We start from the raw sequence: 24950 nt of genomic DNA, 5'->3' as shown, positions 1-24950 counted from the left end.
CGCACCTGAGGCCAGATAGAATGACTCGGGGGTTCTCTCGGGCAGGGGAGGGGGCGAGTCTTCACTGTCATCACAGTCTGAATCAGACGAGAGCAGGTGTTACTGACCAGGGGGTGAGTGTGGCACAAAGCCTGAAACACAAACTGAAGAGCAGCAGCCCCGCCTCACCTCGGCCAAAACCAGCGGCCCCGCCCACGCAAGCCAAGTAGCCCAAATCAAGACAGACGGATGATTTTGCTGGATGAAACGAATGAACTCGAAGCAAAAATGCAGAGAGATACCAGCCTTTGATCAAAACATTTTTCATGTTGATCAAGTCCATCTCTCTACTGACAAGCTGTGATTGGTGGATAATGCGCATGACTTTTCCCCACAGTGATTGGTGATTGGTGATGCAATAAGCACACATACAGGTACCCGCCCCCAGCAGACCAGCACACAGCACAACCCCACAGCGGTTCCCCCACAGAGCCATGTTTATGGATGCCTTCCATCTCCCACAGGTGTGTTCAGGCTGTTCTGAGCACTGATTACATTAAGGGTGAGAATCGTCACAAGAGTAAACTCAAGCTCATGTAGAGTAATTGTAAGAGACCTAAAGGCTTACTCATCACTTCTTTAAAGGATGTTGCAGATTAACCTTAAAAAGTACCATTCCAATCCAATATGTAAAATCAGTATTACTTATAGCTGCATATGTATTTGTTATGAAAATGACAATACAAAATCTCAATCTTAAATTCTTCAACTAAAAGTAACAATGTATGTCATTCTTACTGTTTTCTTAATGTAATAATTTATTTTCTTTTTCTGCTCCCTAAGCATACACCCTAACTCTGTAATTGCCCGCTACTGGCACTAAGCTTGCCTTCACTGCACCAACCAATGCACTCACACAGGAGAGCTGAAGCACTGTGTAGTTCTCCAATACACTGGCATGCAGCCAACAGCTATTTTCCACACTACAAGTCCCACAGTGCACCAGGAGAGCAGATGCCCAACGGAGGATCGGCACATCTCCCTGACATCAGCTGAGCGAATCTCAGGCCACCAGCAAGTTACATGGTGCATCAGTGGTGACATGTGCAGACCCTGTGGACACGCCCACCATAACATGGCAGAACGAGATCACAGTGGGGTCCCAAGTCATTGTCTGCCCTTAACACTGCCAGCCTCGAGCCCAGGCCATAGAACCCAACCTGCGCTTGAATAATTGTTTCACCCAGATCCCATTTTCAAACAATATTTAACATTGAATTATGAAGAAGAAAAATCTAATACTGAAAAAATGGAAGCCTACTTTGAACGTAAAAAGAAAACATTTTAATTTATTCATTCACTCATTCGTAGCAATGTAAATCATCTTCAAATGAGAATATGATAATTATCTTTTGCAGCTGAGCTCTATATGCGGTTTCAGATTTCAGGTTTCAGATGTGAGGCAGAAAGTCATGTAAGCCTTTCTTACTGAAGGAGGTGTGCTATGCAAGCCATGTAGTAAACAGACCAGGTCTGACAGGGCTAACCAGCCTCCACTGTGGCCTCCAGGCTATTCAGAGGCAGAGGCAGACACACGCGCACACACACACACACACACAGCAGGCTGGTAGCAGCTCGTGAGCAGGGAACTGGACACGCTTGTGGTTTGCTCACCAGACAGATGTAAGCTTAATCTGCACTTTGGCCACAAAAACACGGTTAAGGCCCAATTTCATCTGTCCCCTGGACCCCCCCCCCCCCACCAGCAAGCTGCACATGCCCCCAATTTAAGCCAATCATCAGCAGAGCTGCCCAGGAAGGGCCCAGCGAGCAGACACCCCCCGCCCCCCGCCCCTGCCCTTACCCCCACCAGTCAGCAGCAAGACCAGTCAGCACATACAAACCAAGACATTTCAGCAAAGACAGCTCATTCATGGCAAAATAAGTCAGTAAACAAACAAAGACAACCTTTCCATGAATAAATCTCTCCCATAGGCACTCATTCCTCTCTGCTGTAATGAGCAGTGTCAGAGCTGTTACCATGGCACTGACGAATCACAGCCCTGTTCTGTACTCTCCTCTCTGATCTGACTGTGGTCCAGCACAGCTCCAGCTGTGAGCCTGCTCTGTAAACCTGCTCTGGCTGTGAGTGCACTGTGTTAACCTGCTCTGTAAACCTGCCCTGACTGTGAGTGCACTGTGTTAACCTGCTCTGACTGTGAGTGCACTGTGTTAACCTGCTCTGACTGTGAGTGCACTGTGTTAACCTGCTCTGACTGTGAGTGCACTGTGTTAACCTGTTCTGTGAGTGCACTGTGTTAACCTGCTCTGACTGTGAGTGCACTTTCCTGCCCCCTGCTTTGCCTGCCACTCTTGCTCTCTGAAACAGACTCTGACCCGCCAGGAGGCCCCCGGGCGCAGGGTCAGGCCCCGCAGAGGGAGACCGAGGCCCTACGTACTTGTTGCAGGTTCTGAGGGCGAAATTTGGCTGGCGATGGACATGGAGGTGACCCTGCGGGCGGGGTGAGGTTCGCCCGGCAGGGCGGCCGAGACAGTGGCACTTGCGGTGGAGATGCTGGTCCTCTCGCTGGGGTCCCACCGGGCCCTGAGGGGCCGGCCCTCGCCCTCGGAGTCCGAGTTCTCAGAGTGCAGCGGGTTGGTGAAGCTGAGAGCAGTCCTGGGGGCGGGGGAGGGGGAGGGGGGCTTCTCCGAGCCGGAACGGGACCAGGCGGCCTGGCCTTTGTCCTGCAGCGGGAGGTGGTTGGGGCGGGGCGGGGCGTCACACTCGGGCGAGCTGTGGGAGTCCTCGCACAGGGAGCTGCTGCTGGCGTGGGATTTGGACTTGAAGGCGTGGGTGCGGTGCAGAAGGCTGTTCCCCTCGAAGCTGCGCGGGCCCTCCTGCAGCGGCACCTTCTTTATCTCAATGCTCAGCTTCCGCTCCAGCTTCTTCTCCAGGCCCTCTGCGGGGGCGGGGCCGGGGGAGGGGCCAGAGCCGGGGGCGGAGACAGGCGCAGGGAGAGGGGCGGGGACAGGAGTTGGTACAGGGGTGGGGACAGGGGTGGAAACTGGGACAGGAACAGGAGTTGGGACAGGGGTAGCGATTGGGGCGGGGACGGGGGCGGGGACAGGGGAAGGCCCGCCCTCGGGGGCCTTGTTGTAGTTCTCGTTGAGGTCCGGGTTCTGCTCCGAGGCCAACACATGCAGCACTGGCTTGGGGTGGTAGCGGTCATTGTCCTGTCGCACGTTGGTGACCGTGGGGAAGGCGGAGGGTGGGGAGGGAGTGAGGATGGGCGGGACCGGGCGGGGCTGCGGGGGCTGCAGTATCTCCTCCTTCACGTCCCCTTCCACCTGACAGGTGCTGTCGGACAGAGACAGACACACAGACAGAAAGACAGAGTGAGACAGAAAGCATACAGTGTTTATCACAGTAGAAGCAAGTCACTAATATCACTGCGCACTGACAGACATTAATACTGTAACTGATCCATTTCATATCCCTAAGATCTAAGTTACGTCACCAAAGATGGAATCATTTACCATCTCTTTCAAGAAGAATATAGTTTATAGAAATAAGTAAATAGTAGAAATATATAACTTTACTATGAAATCAACAAAGACGTCTCAAAAGCCAGCCTGTTAGCTAGCTCATTCTGCAGCACCATTTGGATACTGTTTGGAAAGTTAATAGAGGTACAGTACCAGCCCAGGTACTACTCTCACTGGCAGTTCGGGTGATCAGTACAACTTATTCATTTCAGTTTCAGTTCAGTTTCATTTCAGTTTTTCAGTTAGCAGGATACCTGTATTCTTGCATTTCTCACCAATCAGTGTAACAGATCAAACACGTAACAAAGTGTAACAAAGCAAAATCAGATGAAAATTAATAAGTGAAAAGTGATCATACTTGCTGACCCCTCATCTTGTCAGTATCATGTCATCCCACAGACCGCCACAAGGTGGCAGATTACACCAAAGACCTTAAATATGTCAAGAGGTTATCTGGTTAAACCTCTATTTTCCCTTGCAAAACGATTACATTCTTGCTTTGATCTTGATCAGATATGAGCGTTCTTATCAGCTTCTCTCTTTTTGATGTGGTGGTTCACACTTAATGGTGTCAAATGTTCATCATTATCATGTATGTTTTTGATGGAGCAGTTCTAGGACAAAATCTTAATTTTCTGACAAACCACAGAACTGTTTCCAGGATGCTGGGGTTAGAGACCATAAGGAGAGCAGCAGTGAGAAACTCAACCACAGCATCAGCGATGGAAACTACAGCCTCAAAGCGAAACAAGCAAAATCCCCTCAGCCGAGGCCGCAACCGAGGGCCACCTCCTCCTCACGCTGCTCGAACCCGGGCCCTGCGCTGAGCGCACGCCCTCAGCCCCACACCACGGCCCTCTCTGGTTTGGCTCTAACACTGCAGCACAGAGCACACTGCACAGACACACCCCGCTAACGCTAACGTGCACAGACACACTCCGCTAACGCACAGAGACACACCCACCCTTCACTGCTCTGTGCTTTCAGTTAGCGGCAGTCTAGAACCGTGAGAACGACCCGTGGTACGGGAGAGATGTTACATGACAGCGGCAAAAAGGTGACGGATATTAATATGGTATAGCAGTTTGGACTACAAAAATATTTCCAGAAAAAAAAAAACTCTCTCTCAGTTATTCCTCTGAACAAAAAGTACACCCACAACAGCGGACAAACGGATAAAAAAGATGAGTAGTGTGGCAGGTGTGACGTGCCACTCCTAGGACGAGCCCTGTCCAATCGGCTGCCCCTCAGAAGCCCCGCCCCCTGCTTCCCTGCAGAGCTGCAGATCAGACCCTCTCTATCTCATTATGACATCACATCGCCCCTGCCAAGAGGTCAGAGGTGACAGCCGCCATGTGCGCGCACGCACACGCGCACGCACGCACACACACACACGCACGCACGCACGCACGCACGCACGCACGCACGCACGCACACACACACACACACACCACTCCACCAAGGGGGGCAGAGGCCTGGGGAAAGAGGATCTGCGCGAGGGGGGACACAGGCTGCGATTATTCCACCCTGCGCAGGTTATCAGCAGGGCACTCGAACCCTGTGAATGCGGGGATCAGCGGTAAACTTTCCACACTGCCTTTTTCCTCAGCGCAAATCCGCCTCCTCCGCGCTCCGCCGCCGCTGCTTTCCTGGGCGATACAGGAAGGACGGGGACTCCCAGGGGATTACAGGGAAACTCATTAGAGCAGAGAAAACAGTGCCCGCAACACTCGCTCTCCTGCACAGCACCGACAGCTTTCTGCATCCTCCCCCCGCACACGGCTCCGTGCCCTCCACATACTGCCATTTCAAAGAAAATCTGCTGTTAAGCTGCGCAATTATTCATAAGCTACACACAAACATCAGAGCCAGACTCAAAGCACTGACCCACTTCCTGCATTCTGAGTTTCCATACCGAGCCTCTTAAAGAGCCCGGGACGGTGGACGGCCTCCAGCAGAGCCTCTTAAAGAGCCCGGGACGCTGCACGGCCTCCAGCAGAGTCAAGATGGAGGCGCAGTGAGAATGACCTCATCAGCGGCAGTTAGTGTGGCACCAGGGCGCTGGGGTGGGCCTAGCGTATCTGATCACTGTGACTCACTGCTCGACCTTCACACGGCCCTCAGCGGAATTCCTGCAGTCTCGCACACACACACGCACACACACGCACACACGCACACACACACACACAGACACACAGACACACAGAGACACAGAGACACAGAGACACAGAGACACACACACACACAGACACACAGAGACACACAGAGACACACACACAGACAGGCATGCGCACACACACAGACAGGCACGCGCACACACTGCTGAGCGTGCGTGAATCACTAGCGGTGGCGGAAACGCTCTGAGACACCATGCAGAACACGATGCAGATAACTGCACTTAAACATGGCCACCGTTCATGGCATGAAGCACCATCAGACGGCTCTGCACTGTGCTCAAAGGAAGCTCAGACAAAGGGAACACAACGAACAACTTTAAACGCAACAGAGCGGTCAGCAAACGGCCGAGGAGAAATACCACGCGGGTTTTCCAGCGACAGTGAGCGTAATACAGCAGTGACCGCGAAGAGTGCTGACACACAGGCCCAACCGAGCACACCCCAGAGCAGCCGGAGACAGAGCTCAGCGTGAACCCCGAGAGGGCGAGAGTGAACCCCGAGAGGGCGAGAGTGAACCCCGAGAGGGCGAGAGTGAACCCCGAGAGAGAGAGAGTGAACCCCGAGAGAGAGAGAGTGAACCCCGAGAGCAAGAGAGTGAACCCCGAGAGCGAGAGAGTGAACCCCAAGCGTGAACCCCGAAAGAGAGAGAGTGAACCCCGAGAGTGAGAGAGTGAACCCTGAGTGTGAAAGTGTGATCTTGAATGTTAAAGTGTAAGAACTTTCAGTTTTAGAGCTTGAACCCCTGAGTATTACAGTGTGAACCCTGAGTGTAACTGTCCTCCCTACAACATTACAGACCACGACTATGAGCTGAGACCCACACTGACCTCCACAATAACATTACAGACCAGGAATATGAACTCAGAACTGCAGTAAATTTCATTAGAGCTTTAAAAAAGCTCGGCAGACCATGCCTCTGTCACCCTGGGGTGCTGGGTCTGCTTATTTTCAGGGCTTCACTGCTGCTTGTGTTCCTGACAGGAGCCACACACTCTCCAAGGCAAGTTCTGCCAAAACACGACCAGAGGAGCGATCTGGGACCAGGGGGATCGGGGACTAAGCTGCCAAGGAGATGCCACCGGGACAGTCCTGTTCACATCCCCGGTGCTGTCCTCTATACCACGTGGCCAAACTCCGAATCATCTCTCACTCAGATACACAGCTAACAGTGGCACTGAAACACTAGTACAAGCTCCCGATGGGGCAGCCACCTGGAGCCGCTCTCAGCTTACCCATGATGCATAGCGAGACAGAAGCCTTACCTGCGGATCCGGGGAGGTTTTGGGGGAGGCGTGTCCCATCTCTCCTCGTCCGAATTTTGGTCTGCTTTCTCCGGACTGCCCTCGTCCTGGGCAGGGGGGAGAAGAGCGGGATTAAAACAGATTAAAATACTGGCGTTTACAAACACAAGCAAGTATCCGCAACAGCAGTGATGAACTGCACAGTTTACAAGCACCACTATCCAAATACCGCACACTCTATTCACAAACACTTACAACAAGTAAGAAAGAACCTTTTCATTTGAGAACCATACTACTAGGTGATCTATGAATCTACATAGTAAATACACACTGAAGCACAGTATATATAACCATATAATCACAGTGCACTTCAGTGTACATCATTGTATTTACAAATATAACTATGTCTACTCTGCACTTTACACTGAGGGCATGTGGGTGTGGGAGCATAAGTGTGCTTGTGTCAGTGTGTGAGTGTGTCACTGTGTATGTGTGTCTGTGTGTGTATCGGTTTGTGTATCGGTGTGTGTGTGTGCCGTGCCCTGATGCAGTGGAAAGGCAGCAGGCCTGCTCTGAGGGCACTGTGCGGTGTTGCTGCTCTTCCAGCTGTGGGCCGGTTCTCAGGCTCGGAGGCCATTATGTCACAGATCCCCGGGTTCCCAAACAGGAAGTCGGCCTCAGCGGCTGGCGGCGTGCCAGCAGCAGGCTTTTTTCCCTGACTTGTAAAGTCCTTTTCCCTGTTCCTCATAGCAGAGCACATCCTGTCTTTTTCCCCGCACACAATCTGACCGCACACTCAAGGCAAAGAAAACAGTCCTCACATGATCCAGGCCGGAGCAGCAGGGAACAGGGGCAACACCTGTCTGCTTTCACACCTCCGCTACCATCTGAAACCTGCTCCGTGTTCTCTCACTCACGCAGACGTAGGGTGAATGTAGGGTAAAGGGCAGGGAGAAGCCAGAAAGGGACAAGCCTTCCTGCTCCATTCAGAAAAACACGCGCTCTGTAACCTGCCACGGCTCGACACTTCGCCATCTGTCTAACGAAGGCCTGCTTCTGACGTGCGGTTTGCTGTAGTGTTTTTTGACGGGCTGTTCCAGGCCGGGCGTGACGGGCGACCCTCACCATGTTATCAGTGATCTCGGAGTTGGTGGGGCTCTCCAGGTGCTGCAGCTGCTTCTCAAAAAGCTGCGCAATGGCTCTGTGCACCAGCTCATACTGCTCCTGAGAGAGAGAGAGAGAGAGAGAGAGAGAGAGAGAGAGAGAGAGAAAGAGGGGGAGAGGGGGAGAGAGAGAGAGAGAGGGCGAGAGGGGGCGAGAGAGCGGGAGAGAGGGAGGGAGAGAAGGTGAGAGAGGGAGGGAGAGAGAGGGAGAGAGAGAGAGAGAGAGGGGAGGAAAGGAGAGAGAGCGCAGACAGAGAGATGAGATACACAGAACACACCAGTTCATCATGACATCACCTGTCCTAACATTACCTTCTGAAGAACCGCCCCACCCTAACTTTACCTAACGATTTGCCCTGGTAACAATATTCGGCTGTATGAAAGTTTTATGGCCAGAACTTCTCTTCAAGAATGTAAACAAGCTCCACATTCTGCGCAGGAGAAAATGCACAGCACACACACAGGCCAGTCTGCGCAGGAGAAAATGCACAGCACACACACAGGCCAGTCTGCGCAGGAGAAAATGCACAGCGCACACACAGGCCAGTCTGCGCAGGAGAAAATGCACAGCACACACACAGGCCAGTCTGCACAGGAGAAAATGCACAGCTCACACACAGGCCTCTGCACTCCTTCACTCAGAGTGTGACGGTACCTTGGTCTGGACGGCAGAGTGCCTTTGCGTCCTCATCTCCTGAATCAGCCGGAACACGTTGAAGTCCTCTGGGATCTTCTGCAGAGAGAGAGGAGCAGGTCATGTGACACGGAGAGCAGCCATCCCCCCGCCCCCCCCAGCAGGGCCGTCACGGGCCTCGAGCTCAGGCTACGCTCGGCAGGAAGTACCCGCCCGAGCGCACGACGGGAGAGACGGGCGAGCGGAGCGCGAAGCTGTGATTCTCACACGGCTGCACAGCTACGCCCCTAACCCTCCCGCCTGCGCTCTCTGTAAGCCAAGTGAATTCAGGTAAAAGAATTCAGTTCTGGCGGAACTGGCGCAACCTCTCGTCTTTCTGAAGACTGGCCAGTTTAAATCAATTTTGTCACTTCCTATACGAGCTTCCACCTGCAGGGCACAGACACACAGCGGCTCAGTGTGTCAGGGAGTAACACAGCGGCTCAGTGTGTCAGTGAGAAACACAGCGGCTCAGTGTGTCAGTGAGTAACACGGCGGCTCAGTGTGTCAGTGAGTAACACGGCGGCTCAGTGTGTCAGTGAGAAACACCGCGGCTCAGTGTGTCAGTGAGAAACACAGCGGCTCAGTGTGTCAGTGAGTAACACGGCGGCTCAGTGTGTCAGTGAGTAACACGGCGGCTCAGTGTGTCAGTGAGAAACACCGCGGCTCAGTGTGTCAGTGAGAAACACAGCGGCTCAGTGTGTCAGTGAGTAACACGGCGGCTCAGTGTGTCAGTGAGAAACACAGCAGCTCAGTGTGTCAGTGAGAAACACAGCAGCTCAGTGTGTCAGTGAGTAACACGGCGGCTCAGTGTGTCAGTGAGAAACACAGCAGCTCAGTGTGTCAGTGAGAAACACAGCAGATCAGTGTGTCAGTGAGAAACACAGCGGCTCAGTGTGTCAGTGAGAAACACAGCGGCTCAGTGTGTCAGTGAGTAACACAGCGGCTCAGTGTGTCAGTGAGAAACACAGCGGCTCAGTGTGTCAATGAGAAACACAGCAGATCAGTGTGTCAGTGAGTAACACGGCGGCTCAGTGTGTCAGTGAGAAACACAGCAGCTCAGTGTGTCAGTGAGAAACACAGCGGCTCAGTGTGTCAGTGAGAAACACAGCAGCTCAGTGTGTCAGTGAGAAACACAGCGGCTCAGTGTGTCAGTGAGTAACACAGCGGCTCAGTGTGTCAATGAGAAACACAGCAGATCAGTGTGTCAGTGAGTAACACAGCGGCTCAGTGTGTCAGTGAGAAACACAGCGGCTCAGTGTGTCAATGAGAAACACAGCAGATCAGTGTGTCAGTGAGTAACACGGCGGCTCAGTGTGTCAGTGAGAAACACAGCGGCTCAGTGTGTCAGTGAGAAACACAGCGGCTCAGTGTGTCAGTGAGTAACACGGCGGCTCAGTGTGTCAGTGAGAAACAGCGGCAGGACCCGTGCAGACCGCAGGCCGGGCCGCGAGCGCTCTGCACAGGGGAACTCTGGGAAATACCTGCTCAGCGACAGCGTTTGCGGTTATTATTGTTGTGGAGAGGGGAGGCCGCCGCTGCAGCCCCGCCTCTCTGTTTAAAAGAAAACCACATCTGACAGGCGAGAGGCTCCGGGAGCAGAGAGCCCTGCGCTGCAGCGCTTCCTGTGCACCGGCCGCAAGGCAGAGAGAACAGACAGAGCGCAGAGAGAAGCTCACCCCGGCCTTCAGCAGGTTCCACGTGTAGTCAATCGCACAGATGGCCCCTGTCCGTCCACAGCCAGCACTGCGAATACAGAGAGAATACTGAGACACAGCGCGCGCGCGTACACGTACATACACACACACACACGCACACACACGCGCACGCACGCACGCACACACACACGCACACGCAGCACTGCAAACACAGAGAACCATACCGAGAGATACCACACACACAGCACTGCAGACCCATATTCCCAAACTGCTATGACTAGAGATAACGTCTCCTGGAGATACAGTAATCTGAATGTTTGACCGTGATTTCACAGTGTGCTATGAATCATAGGAACAGTGACAGAACAACGCAAAAGAGGGCCAGGAATCCCCCTGTGGAAACATCCTCCCTCTTCCTCCTCCTCCTCCTCCTCCTCCTCCTCCTCTCCCACGGTGAGGCACACCACGTCCCTGTTACGGCACGCAGTCCTGAAACTCTCACACGGGATGGAGCTCCATCCACATGTGGCTTTAATTGCTCCCCTACCACAAGGCTTGAGAGCTTTAAGGTGCTTCCTGACACAAAGCGACCCAGAATCAGGATGATTAAAGGCTCGGGCATCTCGGCAGCTCCCTGGCCTGCAGGATGCAGACATGACATCACTTCCTGCCGAGCCACCGGTGCCCGCCGCCAGCTGCCTGAAGGCACAGCACGTCTGGCTGCGTAGCGGGGCCTCGTTCTGAGCCGACGCACTCAGAGAAACGCACATCTGCTGCAGAGTGTGTGTGTGGCTCTGCTCAGGCAGATCACACTTTCTGCCCTTACACACTGGATGCCCCACTTCCTTCCTGTTACACAGGAAATGTGTGTTTACCAAACACACACACACATTTACACAACACCGCAGTGTGAGGCCAACACACTGTGGTGTAAGTGGTGCTCCGAAGTCAAACTGCAATATCCACATACTGCTTAGGGAACTACTTTCAGCCTGTAAATAAACACAGGGTATTTATAACATATCTACTTTCAATTTACAGACAGACACATAACTGTCTCTGATTTACCAGATTTACCAACAGTGTATACAGATAGACCTGCGATTGTGTTTGACAGGTTTACCTGTAGTGTACACAGACAGACAGGTTTACCTGCAGTGTACACAGACAGACAGGTTTACCTGCAGACAGACAGGTTTACCTGCAGTGTACACAGGCAGACAGGTTTACCTGCAGACAGACAGGTTTACCTGCAGTGTACACAGGCAGACAGGTTTACCTGCAGACAGACAGGTTTACCTGCAGTGTACACAGACAGACAGGTTTACCTGCAGTGTACACAGATGGGAACGTCATCGTGCTCCTGGTACTCCCTCATGAGGCCGATCATGTCCAGGATGGAATCAAAGGAGGAGGGGACGTCGTGGTCGGGCCAGTTAATGTAATGAAACTGCGTTATCCTACGTGTTTCCTGTGGGCAGGGGGACACAGAGAGGTGATTGGCTGCCCAGACACACTGGTCATAATACAGACGAGATGCACCAGGTGCTGAGGGAAGGAAAGAGGAAGGAACTCACATTCTGATACTCCGCATTTAGAGTCCTGATGAAATAGTCAGTTCTAGGTTGTTCAGATTCCTAAAAACAGATAAATTATGGCATTTTATTAGGCAGATACTCTTACCCGAAGTGATTTACTGAGCTAACATGGCACTGAGCATTTAACAAGCATCACAGGAACAACAAAAATACATACAGCACAATCAAATTACAATGAAGAGTCATGAAGTCACACAGTGCTATAACAACAGCAGCAAAACATAACGCCTAAACATTTCCCTCAGGAGCAAATGCTAGGGTCAGCATAAAGGCTCATGATCCATAACAGTAACATTAACATAAATCATAGTGTGTATACCAGTGGTACCATAATACATAAGAGCAAACTCAACTTGCATGAGATCACCAAAGCGAATAAAAATGAATTAATATGCAAAATATTTCAAAAATGTTTCAAAATATGTCAGTGTAGGGTGCAACCAGACCTGTCAGTCTCTAGAGGCATTTCAAGATGTCCATCTTAAATACAGCTACAAGCCATTTGTGAGGTATAAAATCAGAAAACAAAATCCCACCTTATCTGCTATGATAAAGCATTTTATCAACCTCTGAACTTTAGGCACTGAGATATTCTGAGGCGGCATCGTGGGAGACAGCTGATTGGCCACTGACAAAGCACACACCTTGGTTCTTTATTCAAAGCCTGGGTGAAAGGTTTTAGCTCTTAAACAGAGCCCAGCTGACCGGGTGAATGAGACCCTCACATGCTGAACACTGCTACCTCACGGGCTTACAGACTGAGCCCCTTAACCACTGCACCACACAGCAACCCCACATCTACGACGCATCTCTAACCAACCAATCACTACACAGCTATATCCTGAAGCATCCAATGGGAGTGCTGCCGGTGAAGCGGAGATGAGCTGTAAACCCGCACCCTGCTGGCACTTACACAGGAGATCCTGAACGGTCCGAAAGTTAAGGGCTCATCACCAAAGAGGGGGAAGTACCGCTCACATTTTTTCTGTGAAGAGACAGAGAGACGCTTTCTGAATAACACACCAGCGCTGTGTGGACCGAGACACTGCAGCTGGGTTCAGACCCACTCGGTCAGAACACTCAGCCGCAGGGGATCAGATCCACACCTCAGAGCTGCACTATGAGAGAGAAACAGCTCCATTCACAGAAATAAAGGTGCAGCTCTCACCCTTCCCATCTCAAACTCTCGACACGCCATTACAATGACCTGAAAGAACAGAGAGAGAGAAACAGCAATGATCAGAAGCAGGCTTTTCATAAGAGTATCACCTCTTACACTGGCAGCGTGGCTACTGATACAGTCCCATCTACTCTCAATTATCAGCTCATCCAACCACATCGAGTTTTGTGAAAACAGCCGGCTCTAGGAACGGTCACAGCCCTCCAGGGGAATGTTTTATTGCATTCTCAGCACCTACAGCTGACTGTAACTGTAGACACACACACACACACACACACATACACATACAGATAGCGAGAAGAAAGCCATACTTAAGGCAAATGAGGAGATTAAGGGTGAAGAAAAACAAACACATCCAAATGCTGTGGCCGTAATGGAGAGATGACAGAAGCCAGCTCAACATCAGCGCCTGCTTCAGCTCAACAGACAGGAACACACAACACACATGCAAGCCTGGGTAAATGAAATCATGCGCACGCGCACACACGCACACACACACACGCACGCACGCACGCACGCACGCACACAGACACGCACACGCACACGCACACACACACACACACACACACACACACGCACGCACGCACACACACAGACACGCACACGCACACAGACACACATGCAAGCCTGGGTAAATGAAATCATGTGCGCGCGCACACACGCACACACACGCGCACACACACACGCGCGCGCACGCACACGCGCACGCACACGCGCACGCACACACACTCACGCACACTCACAGACACAGACGCACACAGACACACACAGACACACACAGACACACACAGACACACACACACACACACACACACACAGACACGCACACAGACACGCACACAGACACGCACACAGACACGCACACAGACACGCACACACACACACAGTCCCTTGGTGCCCCTCAGTGACGGGCGCCCCCGGCGGCGGCTGGGGTTGCTTACCGCTACGTTGTACTCCCAGTTCATCCTCCAGAAGTCGATGACAGTGTTGGGCAGGGGGCCTTGCGTGGCGATGTAGGCCTCAGGCCCGTCGACTCCCTGCAGGTCACAGAGCGGCAAACACACCAGTAAAAACCATGTAAACCCCACTCTTCACTACAGCACGGCCCTCTCCTGCCCTCCCCAGAGCCGAGGCCCTCCGCTCTTTATCTGCCTGAAGCACCTGCGTGAAAACTGAGGCCATACGACCCCTGACAGGGCATCAGCGGGTGTGGCTCTGCTTCAGATGGGGTGTGGTAATGCAACAGAGTGGGCACGGCTGAGGTTTGCTCTTGCTAAATTAGACACGCCTGACAACACCCCTGCCGACTGTGGTGTGGTGTGATGGTGGTATGACAGAGAAACATTTTCACACAGCTCTCAACTCTCAGCTGAGAAACTGACTCCCTCTCGGACCTGCAGGGAGCTCTGTGTGTAACTGGTCAACTTCGATCTCACTGGGCGACTCGAGCAGAGCTTTCTATCTGGTGCTGTGGACCTCGGCTTCAACCGACTCCGTCGTTTGTGAGACTGTGTGTTGCCATGGCTTCAAAACAGAGTCATCTGTTTTACACTAAAAATACCCCTTCCGCTCGCCCATTCAGGCCGAGACAGTCCAGCCTGCAAAGCTGTCAGTGACACAGGCTCCTCCACACACACACACACACACACACACACACACACACACACACACACGCGCATACACACACGCGCATACACACACGCGCATACACACACGCGCATACACACACGCGCATACACACACGACAGGAAGTCCAACACCTCAACACTACGGCAAAGCGCAGGGCTCTGGGTGACCTACCTTGATGAAATTTGCATTGATGTAGTCTGTGTCCTGATTGGAGGTTTTTAACGTCACTTTTACCCTGCTGTGATCAACTGTGGGGGAGAGACAGACACACGATTAGAGACAGGGAAACCAGAAAAAGGGAGGCCAGAGAGAGACAGGGAGGCCAGAGAGAGACAGGGAGCCCAGAGAGAGACAGGGAGGCCAGAGAGAGACAGGGAGGCCAGAGAGAGACAGGGAAACCAGGGAGAGACAGGGAGCCCAGAGAGAGACAGGGAGGCCAGAGAGAGACAGGGAGGCCAGAGAGAGACAGGGAAACCAGGGAGAGACAGGGAGCCCAGAGAGAGACAGGGAGCCCAGAGAGAGACAGGGAAACCAGGGAGAGACAGGGAGCCCAGAGAGAGACAGGGAAACCAGGGAGAGACAGGGAGCCCAGAGAGAGACAGGGAAACCAGGGAGAGACAGGGAGCCCAGAGAGAGACATGATTACAGACAGGGAGGCCAGAAACTGACACTGCAATGATGGCACTTTATTCCTTTATTCTCTCCATAAATACATAATAATACTTTTTGTATTATGATGAGTAGGAAGGTGTACTGAATCAGATGATTGTGGCTGCAATCTTGTCCCATGAACACGTGAGAGCCAGGAGGTAGAGCTCTGTGCTGGGGTTAGCGTTAATCTTACAGCACTCAGACACAGAGAGAGCCCGCAGCTGCAGAACTGTCATTAATCTGATTCATTCCAGTAATATCACTGCCTGCCTGCCTCTCTAAGAGGCTACAGCTTCAACCCCCCACCCGCACAGCCCCCAGGACACTACTCACATGGCAGTATGTCTTTATATCTATTCTTTTTCACATTCTCTTCTTTCTCGCCAACATTCGTGGGATAGATTTTTTCTGTCCTGTACTTGGTCGATAGTCTTCGTAATCTCTGCGGGGTGAAAGAGAGAGAGAACAGGGGAAAAGGAATGAGTGTTTTGCCATTACAGGCTGAGAGGGAAGGCTGCAGTTTAACAGGCGATCAATGGCACAGTGAAACAGGCGGGTCATTAATGTGATCCAGGCTGCATCGCTGGCTGGAGGAATGGCCTCCCACAAGCCACCATTCCCCTCGATGGCAGCTCCACATGCAAAACCATCCTGTCTGCTTTGCAAAGAGGCACTGCTGAGAGCCATACTGAGGCCCTCTCCCTCTCCCGCAGAGAGGTCCTCTCCCCTGAGCTCCACAGAGAGGCTCTCTCCCGGAGCTCCGCAGCGGGGCCTTCTTCAGCTCCGCATTTAGGCCCTCCTGAGACCTCTTTCTTAGCTCCGCACTGAGGCCTTCTCTTCAGACTTAATTACTGCAGCACTGAGGTTTGCTATCTGAATCTCAGGGGCCAGAACTCCAGCGAAGGCGCTCAGTGTAATGAGATCCTATTTTAGCACATCAGTTGCTGAAAAGCACACATTCCAAAGAGTAATTAAGGCCTCATTTTACTCAAAATGTTTACGATTGCATTTTATCTCTGCTTCTCTTCCAAAAATGGATTCCCAGGGAATTTAAGTGAATCCCCCCTCAGTCATTGTTAAACCATATTAAATACTTCACACGAACAGTAGAAGACTGTAACTCAAACTCCACATTATCCTAAAACCCAGGATAAAACCCAAACTCAAACAGGCTGCGTTGCCTCCACAGCCTCAATGTTGGACCCGTCTCCACGGAATTTCTCTTTAAAATGTTTTACTCAAACTGAGAAGCGTGTGGGTGATCTGGTTTCTGCACTCCCAGCTCCTGTTCAGCTCCTCCCCTCAGAGGAGAAATCCCGCTGCCTTAAACGCAAGCTGTTTATTAGCGTATTGTGACCCCCGCAGTCCTGGCTCGGCTCCAGGTCCACCAGCCTCGCGCTCATCGTGCTGCCTCTCAGACCGACCAATGACTAGCCTCATCACTCCATACCGAAAAGATGTGTCAGCTTCCGAGGTAGTACCAAGTTACCTCTGGGGAGCACAGAGCTGCTGTTTCACCCCCAGTGCTGACACCCTGACAACTGGACCACAGCAACGGGTGAGGATGAGAACATGAATACATTCACAGGAACTGTGCTGCTAACCTGTGTCCTGTCTGCCCCAACACAGCCCCAACACAGCCCCAATGCAGGCCCAACATAACCCCAACGGAGGCCCAACATAACCCCAACGGAGGCCCAACATAACCCCAACACAACCCGGAGAGCGGGTTCGAAGAACCCTGTGAAAAACCTATGAATAATGCTACTACTAACAACAATACCACCACTGTTCTGCTGCCTCCCGGCGTGTTTTTCCGCGTGAGTTTTCGTTTCTGCAACGGCATGAAAATAAACAAGCATATGAAACGGTCTGCAGGCGAACACCAGAGTGCCCGTGAGGCCTGGCTCTCGCCGCTGTCGAGTATTTCCTGCTGGTAGGAACACACGTCACCCTTACGGCAGCTGGCTTGTGAAAATCACATTTTTTTGGGGGGAGGCAAAAATCCAGAGTCATACAATATTAAATTTCAAACGAGCCCCGTCAGTTATTTCAACATGTCTATTAGACTGTAAAATAAGCCCGGAGTCTGACCACGTTGCCTAAATTATCCTGCCGACAGAGTTCCAGCGCATTTCGCTCCATGGTAAAAAACTGCTCCTTTTCACGAGGAACGTCACTCTGAGCGGCGTCTCCGCGGGCGCGTGAGGTTCGAATACAATGGCGGAGCCAGAGAGGATGGAGACAAAGGGAGGGCAATCAGAGGGAGACAGGAGAGTGCTCTCTGCCCAGGGGGCGAGGCAGGGAGAGGCAGGAGAGTCGGGAGAGGCGGGAGAGGCAGGAGAGGCAGGAGGCACCGAGGGCCAGGGCTTTTAAGGGGCTCTGGGCGAGTCAGTAAATGGATTCTTTTATCTGTCCTCATTCTCGGCAGAGGAACACGCTTTTAGCAGAGCCGTGCGCTGCGTTCTCCCGGCCAGAGAGCCGAAACGCTGTGAGGGCTGGCCGGGGAGGGTGGGGGGCACGGCTGGGAGAAGCGAGAGAATGCGCAGCGGACCGCCCCCCCCCCCCCCCCCCCCCCCCCCCGCCCCTCCCTGCAGCCGTACGGGAAGCTCCGTGCGGGTGAGAGTGTGAGGGGGGCCGGCCGGGCACCGCTTCCTGTGAGCGCGACGCAGGCAGTCTGTGACACTTCCTCCAGCCAGCGCCCATGCGTGACAGAACCGGAGAGTGACACTACGATCACACTGGCGTCCTGGGCGTCTGCCCCCACCCCCCAACCCTGCCAAGGTCCGCCCACAGGAAGGAAAACCCCCCGGATTTCTTGTGAACTGGGGGGCTGTGAAATTTGCTTTCGCTCCCGCCCACTTGGCAACCTCAGAGCACAGCCTGGCGGCCACCCCCACACAGACGCTACCGTCCCGAAACCTGGCTCACTTCACCAAACTCTCACATGCAGAGTCTGAAACAGTAGTCAGACAGGGCTGGGGCCGGAGTATATACTGTGGAAAAGCCATGGAGGTGCAGCTGAGGAAGTTTCGGTGGTTCCCGGCAGAGCCTCCAACCTCAGAGCACCTCAGACGGACTGTTTCTCTGCTCCGGGGGGGGGCAGGGGCAGGGGTGGGGGGAGTGACAGACCTCTGCGACCCCAGCGCTAATGAAAACAGCGCAGTGTCCCTGGACTCACACCAGGCAGAGAACCCGAGGGAGCTCGAGCACCCGAATCCAAACAAACCAGAATAGAAACACTGAACTTATGCACTTTCCACAAGCTGCGTGCTTCTGATGCTCTTTCCGTGCTGAGGGTATGCTCCGAGGTCTACAGGCTCCGTTTCGAAAAAGAGTTTACACTGCGCTGTTCTGACGGTCCTGCCTCGCGCCGTGAGGCTGGGCGCTTGCTATTCGTTTTTACTGGGCTAAACGGCGGCTGTAATCCGCCATGCAGCATGTGTATGCTGGAGAGGGCAGGACCCATCAGTAATCCAAAGCACAGGACACATCTCACTCTCTCCTATGAAGCACAGCAGTGCCCAGTCCTGCGGGATTACAGAGAGGGAAGGAGAGACAGAGAGAGAGAGCAAAACAGACAAGAGAAAGGGAAAGAGTCAGGGAGGTACAGAGAAAGAGGGAGAGAGACAGGGAGGTACAGAGAGGTACAGAGAAAGAGGGAGAGAGACAGGGAGGTCGCGAGAGAGAGGGATGGAGGCAGAGCTCTGGCAGAGGGAAATGTTTGTGTGATCTCTGCTGTGGCACGCAGCAGCCTAACCTACTTTCAGTGTGTAAGTGACTAAAGTACGCGCTGGAGTTTTCCCTTTTCCTGAATAATTAAAGGAAGCCTGTCAGCACCGCGTAGCATGGGCCTTCAGCCGTGCTGTGCGCCGTTTCCATGGAAACTGCGGGGTGGCCAGGATGCGGGGGCCTGCTGCTGGTGGCGGCAACGCCCTCAGGGTCACCTCACAAGTGGGACCACACACACACACACTCACACACACACAAGCACTCCCCTAAATAGGTCACCCTCCAACACGACAAGCCCCACCTCACAGCACCATGTCACACAGACGAACTGAGAGGACAGAGATTACACCCCATACAACAGGCCCGTGTGAGCACCCCAACACACACCACCACCAGAACACAGCCAACAACACACACCACTCACAGGACACAGCCGAACGAAACATCACCGAGGGCAAAACGAGGATCACTCAAGCGGAAATGGGACACTGGCAGGGTCGCATGTACCCCCCCCCACCCCTGTGGGACCCCGAGACCGCGGCAGGGCCGGGGGGGGTAAGGGGGCGCCCACAGTCCGCAGGAGGCTGCAGGGAGACGCCCACACTGGCAGAAGGGCTCAACCAGGCGGGGTAATGAGGGAGAGAGGCCTGCTCCCTGCTCCTCAATCTGTCCCCTGTTCGTCACACGCGGGGTGGGGGGGGGCTCCAGGGCACAGCTGACACGGGGGCGGGGCCGTCACCGGACGCTCCGCACAGACCCGGCAGCGCTATTGCAGAGCTCAGAGTTTCTCACCGCGGAAGGCGGGCCGTCAGCCTGCCCTACCCAATCACAGACAGGCCAGAGCACTGGCACAACAGTGGCAATTTCCAAATCATTACTCAGGTGACCACTCACAGAAACATTGATTTCTTAGTGCAATATGCAAAACTGTACTTAATAAACATGAAGTTACTTGCAAAAGGAAGTTATTTCATTTGTACATTGTATTTTGGAACTTACTACACACTGGCAATTACCTATATTAGCATATACAAAAATAAATTTCTAGTAACAGTTATTTGCATGTTTTTTTAACCTTTATTCAATCAGGAAGTCCCACTGAGAATCTCTTCACCAGAGAGACCTGGGCTGGAAAGCAGCCTACGTGTTATAAATGACAAACTATCACAGCTTAAATCTGAGGCTACACAACAGGATAAAATTTATAATTTGATGTCTAAGCCAAAGAACATGTTCAGTGTTGCTGTAAGAGGCTTGGCAAACTGTAGCCAGGGACAGACTCAGCTTTCATCCCTGAAGACCATTTCACCCACAATTACTTTACCACTGTGCTAACGTCCAGCAAAACAAATTAGCCAAGGGACTCTCGTTTCTGGGCCTCTAACAAGGGCAGCTTTATGATTTCTTTTCCGTTGTATTTTATTTCATGCTGGTCTGTTCTTCAGGTAATGGTTCTGAGAGAGGAAGAGCTGCCAGAGGAGGAAGGCCGAGCTAAAGCAGGAGATCTGAGAAGGAGAGGAGGAGGAATTCACCGCCTGACTGTCTCTACACTCCTGTGTCTGATAACAGCTGGTTAATGCAGGTCAGCACAGCCTCTGTGTGTGTGTGTGTGTGTGTGTGTGTAAGCATGTGTGTGTAGGCGTACACACATTCCAACCATTCTATGCTGCACCCAGCCGGGGGGGAAGTTCGTGAACAATGTTTAACGTTTTAACAGCGTTAATAAAAGCTGAAAAGTTTGAAGAAAACTCAAGTTGCTTTAAATAAAAAAAGGTGGAGAAAAGTTCCCGGTGTTTGAGTTAGCAGAGCCCGTTCTCGCACTCTGATCGGGAAAGAGCCTTGGGAAACATTGGGAAAGAGCGGGGACATCCCTGTGACACGGAGAGCATCCAATGGCTCTGCGGCAGGCCCTCAGCGCCGGGCCAAGCCAAACCCGGCCACGACACTCTGACCCTTGACCAGTGTGGCGCTGGCCTGGGACCAGCAAGGATAGCAAACTGCCGACCTGTGTCAGCTGTGGCACAGATGCTGTCTGAAGGAGGCAGACGATCTGAAGAGTAACTGGCCATTCAGCCGCAGTATTAATGCACAAAGAGACCAGTGTGACCACGTCCTAATCCTTCATTTCTTGCTCAGGTACCGTCCAGATCACAGCACTTATTCTGTGCGGAGCCAGGTTAGCGTGCATTACCGCTGCCGTGGAAACCCAGCGGAGTCCCACTCGGCCTGGCAACGGAAGAGGGGTGACCGGACACCTCAGCCCGTGAGCCAGGTAAAAGCCCAAGGGGGGGTCACCCTGCGGAGGAGGGGACACGCCGACTCATCGCTCTGATTTATATGCACCTGGCAGCCACCCCAGCTGGAGTGGAGCCCGACCCCCCCTCTCCCCTCTCCCCTCGATCCCCCCCCCCCGCCAGTGAAGTGAAGACCTGGTTGGGCGTGGTGCCGTTTGGCATGCCGTACCGCGGCTCAGTGATGAGCGCCGTTAATCACCCTATCAGCACTGAAGACACAGCAAGGAAATCTCCGATTACACGCTGCCCGCGGGCTGGCCCAGAGAGAGACCCCGTCCCCGGCAGAGACACCGCCCAGGAGAGACCCCGTCCACGGCAGAGACCCCGCCCCCCGACAGACACCCCGCCCCCGGCAGACACCCCGCCTCCCGGCAGACACCCCGCCTCCCGGCAGACACCCCGCCTCCCGGCAGACACCCCGCCCCCCGACAGACACCGTCCCCACGCAGTTTAATTCCCCTCCCTGCGTCTCTCAGGGATCCTGCCCTGTGGGGAAAGCTTTGCTTTCATAATAAAAAACAATAAAAGACATGAAAACCCCTTTTACGACAGCCCCCGTCTGTCTGGCTACGCTGCTCCAGCTCAAACCTCACGCAGTGCCCGCCGAGCTCCGCCCTTCCCCTCCGAGAGACTGCAGCAGGAAGTAACAGCTCAGGGTGAGTCACCAGACGAGCACAGCAGGACCCAACCCCACAACCCCCCGACTGCTCCACCGCCACGCCGCGGGACTGCTAACCCATTACGGCGATCATTATCCAAACGCCTGCTCATTAACAAAAAAATTAATGAAGCAAAAAAAAAAAGAAGCTGTTTTTTTTCTTGTCAATATCCATGAAGAACCCTACAGAAAGTGAGACACGTTATTGGTAAAATGATTTTTCAGCTTGAGAGTGTGAGGGCAGATAATTGTGTATGGAGTTGGTCATACTCCACAGGGGAAAACCCAGGGTTGGCTGTCCGAATACACGATCTTTGGAGCCAGGTCCATTTACAATTTAATAATAATCAAATTAATCGATGGGCACAGCTCAGCCTGGCACAGCCTGGTACGGCCTTGTATGGCCTGGCCTGGCACAGCGCGGGAAATGGGCACCTGAGAGAGAGGTCTCTGCAGTGCTCTGGAGCAGGCTGGGGGGTCAGCGTTTCCCCTGACAGGAACGGGCTGAGGGGGGTTTTTTTGGCTGTGGAGAGGGAGGCTTTCCACTGTGACGGCAGTGAGGTCTGAGTCACAGAGGCCAGCCTGTGGCCGCAGTACCTGCAGGGGGAGGGGGGTGCAGTGCAGCATGCTCTCGGCCCGGCCGCAGGAAACACCTGGGGCGCACAGCGTGACCGGCCGCTCAGACAGCTCCCCCAAACCACCGCCACCACCGCTGCCTACTTCCTGCAGCTCACCCCACCCTGCGGACCGTCTGTCAGTGACACCTTACAGCAGAGCTGATCACATGCAAACACGGACACGCACGTGTACACACCTACACGCACGCGTACACACACTCACACACACATTCCAGCTCAGTCCCCTGAAAGATAAGAAATGAACTCTACGCGCGGTGCAGCCGCACTCCAACATTCCCTTGGTGACGTTAGTGACACACACACACACACACACACACACACACATACACACAGAGACAGGTGGGCTGAGAGTCAAGGAACATCCACACACTCACAGAGGGGCGAGAGGTCAGGGCTCAGGGAGAGCTCCTGTTTCTCAGAAAACTGTTTGTTTGCTCACCGTTAGACTGGCAGATCACTTTCAGCCTCATGCTCAGAGCCCAACGGCGCGGCCATCGCTACCAGCCCTCTGCCTTAGCCTGTGCTACACACAGAGACAGGTGGGCTCAGCCTTAGCCTTAGCCGGAGGAAGCGGGCACGTCGACCGAGCTGCACGTCTGCAGACAGACTGCAGGAGAGACGTGCCACTGGCAGCGGTGTGACGGCCGAGTGTGAACGAGGACAGGAAAGCATCTGCCGTGGAGCAGTGTGAGGGAGCCAAGGACCCCGGGCTGCCCCTGCGTGTGCCTGTGAGGGCGGCAGCGTGCGCTACAGCAGACAGCTTCCCGCTCCCAGCCTGCGCACAGGAAGAGCAGGCAGCGAGGAGGAGCTGCTACGCCCTACACGAGCGAGTGTGTGTGTGTGTGTGTGTGTGTGTGTGTGTGTGTGTGTGTAAAAACGGTGTCCCGTGTGACTGTGACCCGTCTCCCGCTGTATATGAACGCAGTGTAGGAGCACTCTGTTCCTCGGCCACGGCTCTGACGGAAGGCAGCAAATAGGAAAGCAGAGTTTGGGTCGTTCTCGGCGTGGGCCAAGTCACAGGTCTCCACGGTAACAAGAGTATTACAGCGCTCATGCTCTGCCTAATTCTGCATACATCTTCTGATCTGCACAGAGTGCGGATCGTCTCACGCTGGGTGCGCAGTAAATGGAATGATCCATCCACATGGCAGATCGATCTGACAGACGAGGAGAGTGACAGCTGAACGAAGCCGACGGCGCAGCTGCTTGGGCCAGCAGAGTCTGAAGCACAAGCACACACTGCCACGGCTTTGGCTTTAAGGGTAAGCCCATCCGGATGACGTTCAGATCAGAGATTCTGTGCAGACCTGGACGGCCTCAGACTGCAGCAGAACCAGACAGGGAACAGCCCGGCTGCACTGGAGAGCGGGTCCGGGCTGGAACCCCCGGCCAGGCCGAAGCAGGGCGCTGGAACCAGCTCCTCTGTGCTGGGGAGCAGGCCTCAGGCCCTGCCAGAGCTCTCCCTCACTCGGTCTCAGCACTGAGAGAGCACTTTCAGGGACCGGGAGAAAGGCAGAGGAGAACTCGCTTTCAGGGACCGGGGGAAAGACAGAGGAGAACTCGCTTTCAGGGACCGGGGGAAAGGCAGAGGAGAACTCGCTTTCAGGGACCGGGGGAAAGACAGAGGAGAACTCGCTTTCAGGGACCGGGGGGAAAGACAGAGGAGAACTCAATTAGATTAATTGTGGAATGTGTTGATTTCCCCATGAGATCTGCTGGAGAGAGCGCGGCACAAACACCAGGACAGGGGAATGACCTCGTCAGGAGCGGCGGACAGTCCTCCGAGAGGCCTGCACACTGCGGTCCCCTCCCTCTCTCTCCCTCTCTCTCTCTCCCTCCCTCCAACAGGATGTGAGGTCAAGCACCCAACCAAACCTCCTCAGAGTGGAAATTTAGAAAGAAAAAAAAGCGTCAGCGCAGAATGTGAACTGAAAGTGCTGGCAGGGGAGAGGGAGAGAGAGAGGGGCAGGCCTGGCTCGGTATGCCCGGACAAGCGGCTCTGAGATCAGGCAGGGGCCGCGAGTGCCCAGGGTCCCACACAGCCTCGCTCTGTCTCTGTGGGAACTCGCACACGCACACGCATACGCATACGCACACACACACACACACACACACACACACACACACACACAC

At 53.6% G+C, this 24950-nt stretch overlaps 1 protein-coding gene across 1 annotated transcript in view; it reads right to left on the bottom strand.

The window, feature by feature from the left end:
• The window catches only part of ptpn12 (protein tyrosine phosphatase non-receptor type 12), a 40130-nt gene that overhangs the window by 5429 nt on the left and 9751 nt on the right, over positions 1-24950 (bottom strand). The window contains exons 2-15 of the mRNA XM_036517512.1: positions 15829-15937; positions 15016-15092; positions 14157-14252; positions 13204-13242; positions 12949-13020; positions 12015-12074; positions 11766-11908; positions 10459-10525; positions 8762-8839; positions 8069-8167; positions 6965-7050; positions 3052-3337; positions 2439-2937; positions 6-77 (exon numbers count right to left, since the gene is read on the bottom strand). Coding sequence (XP_036373405.1) covers positions 6-77; positions 2439-2937; positions 3052-3337; positions 6965-7050; positions 8069-8167; positions 8762-8839; positions 10459-10525; positions 11766-11908; positions 12015-12074; positions 12949-13020; positions 13204-13242; positions 14157-14252; positions 15016-15092; positions 15829-15937 — 1783 coding nt within the window. The remainder of the gene's footprint in view (positions 1-5; positions 78-2438; positions 2938-3051; positions 3338-6964; positions 7051-8068; positions 8168-8761; positions 8840-10458; positions 10526-11765; positions 11909-12014; positions 12075-12948; positions 13021-13203; positions 13243-14156; positions 14253-15015; positions 15093-15828; positions 15938-24950) is intronic.

This window comes from Megalops cyprinoides, chromosome 23, assembly GCF_013368585.1.
Source record: "Megalops cyprinoides isolate fMegCyp1 chromosome 23, fMegCyp1.pri, whole genome shotgun sequence".
In the NCBI taxonomy this organism is placed as follows: Eukaryota; Metazoa; Chordata; class Actinopteri; order Elopiformes; family Megalopidae; genus Megalops; species Megalops cyprinoides.
This window is presented reverse-complemented; position numbering and strand designations above follow the sequence as displayed.